Raw genomic sequence first — 1,859 nt, 5'->3', positions numbered from 1 at the left:
GCGGTTGGGGGGGGAGGGCGCACGAGGTGGAGACTTTGGAGGAACTGGGCCGGGGCGAAGGGTCCGTGCTGGAGCCAGCGGGAGGCCGTCCCTGACGCAGTGTTGGTTGTGAGGGTCATGCGCAGGATGCGGAGGGCGAGCTCAACTGGCACCACGGCCAGAGGGTCGCCCAACGTGGCTGTATTGCTTCCATCCATGGTAAAATTAAAATTATACGCAAATTTGCACCTGGGCCTTTTTATCTCATCAGTAGTACAAAAGACCCTCTCAATGCAGGCAGTAAAAAATACCTGCAGTGCAAATATGGCAAAAAACAGGAGAGTTGGGTGTTTGTTGCTGGCTGCTGTTCTCTTGGGGGGAGAGACACCATCAGCAAGCATGACCCAGTACCACAAGCAGTATTTCTGGAAGCCCACTCTTTTGGGGTTACTTCCTTGGCCAGATATTCTCCTGCACCAAACCCCATTTTCGCACATATGTGATGGCCATTTTTGGTGGTGTGTAGCATTGCCAGTCTCCTTAACATGATTCCTGCTGCTCAGTAGTATCACCATCTGGTGCGTTTCTCTTCAGCGCCTGCGCTTGCGGTTGGCCTCAGCGAGTCGCGGGGCGGCTGTGGTGGCCTTCTTCGACTCCTTGTTGGCTCCCTTCTTGGGCTCTGCTGTTGTGGCTCCACCGGAAGCCGCATCGTCAGGTGAGTTCCTCCCTATTCATGCAAAGAGAAAAAAAAATGTGGCCGTCGTACGCGTAGCTGTCTTGGTGGCGGCGCTGACTGGATTCTTCTTGGGCCTCGCCGCTGGAGGGAATGACTCTCGTACCACCTCAACCTCCCTGTCCACTTCCTGCCCGAGGGCATTGATGGATGAAGTAGGCGATGATAAGGCATAAGGAAAGAAAGCGAAAGCGAAAGCGAAGAGGAGGATGAGGAAAGAGGGAAGGGAGCACGCACCCGCATTTCGGTCTTGGTGAGCGTCTTGAGAGTGGAGGCCATGACGTAGATGTCCGACCCCTTGGGGTTGAAGATGAACGCATTCTGGAACAGGAGGTACATGTCCCTCAAGAACTCGATCTTGCTACTAATCACCTGTTCCCAACCAGCACCCTCCAGTGTGAGATGACACCGCACACGACACGACACACACTCACCACACACACACCACACACACACACACACACACGCGACACACGACAGAAGCTCGTGGTGTCGTACCCCTGTCTTGATGCGGTTGGTGATGGTGGTAAAGTCCAGTGGGGCGGTAGATGATCTTGGGGTACTCCGGCACGTCCTCGACCGACACCGGCTGCAAAAAGGGCTTGGCGTAGTGGTGCGCCTTGACGGTCGCCAGCACGCGCCGCACGCCTTCCATCTCCACCCTCCGCACCGCCGCCTCGGCCTCGGCCTCCATGTCGTCCCCTTCGCTTTCTTCCTCTTCTTCGTTTTCGTTCTTTGTCTTTTCCCCTTTGTTTTCTTCTTCTTCATTATCATCATCCTTTGCCTCTTTCTTTTTCTCCTCTTCTTCGCTTTCCTTGACCTTCATTGTCTCCTTCTTCGCTTGCTGGGTCCTCTTTTCCTTCATCGGCCTCTTTTTCGCCTCCTCGCCGCTCGCAGAGTCCTCGACCTTCACGCCGTCCTCGTCTTGGTCGTCGATCACGACGACGGTCTTGACCTCGGCTTCGGCTTCGGCCTCGGCTTCCTTCTCCTCGGCTTCGGCGGCCGGCTTTCTTCTCTTGTAGGTCCGCTTGGCGGTGTTGACGCTCTGCCTCCTCGGACGGCCCCTGGGCTTCATCTGCTCTACCACCACCGGCTCCTCTTCCTCCTCCTCCTCCTCTTGCTCTTGCTCTTTCATCTCGACATCCGC

At 55.9% G+C, this 1,859-nt stretch overlaps 1 protein-coding gene across 1 annotated transcript; it reads right to left on the bottom strand.

The window, feature by feature from the left end:
• Positions 1 to 569: 569 nt before the first annotated feature.
• On the bottom strand, positions 570 to 1,847 carry ACA1_056430 (bromodomain domain containing protein; the record flags this gene model as incomplete). Its single annotated transcript, XM_004354504.1, is given in 5 exon segments — positions 570 to 706; positions 746 to 842; positions 950 to 1,084; positions 1,211 to 1,265; positions 1,276 to 1,847. 5 exon segments carry the CDS (start codon positions 1,845 to 1,847, stop codon positions 570 to 572), a joined length of 996 nt encoding a protein of 331 aa, XP_004354556.1.
• Between the last annotated feature and the right edge of the window lie 12 nt (positions 1,848 to 1,859).

The sequence above is a fragment of the Acanthamoeba castellanii genome (assembly GCF_000313135.1).
Source record: "Acanthamoeba castellanii str. Neff unplaced genomic scaffold scf7180000084597, whole genome shotgun sequence".
Taxonomy (NCBI): Eukaryota; Discosea; order Longamoebia; family Acanthamoebidae; genus Acanthamoeba; species Acanthamoeba castellanii.
This window is presented reverse-complemented; position numbering and strand designations above follow the sequence as displayed.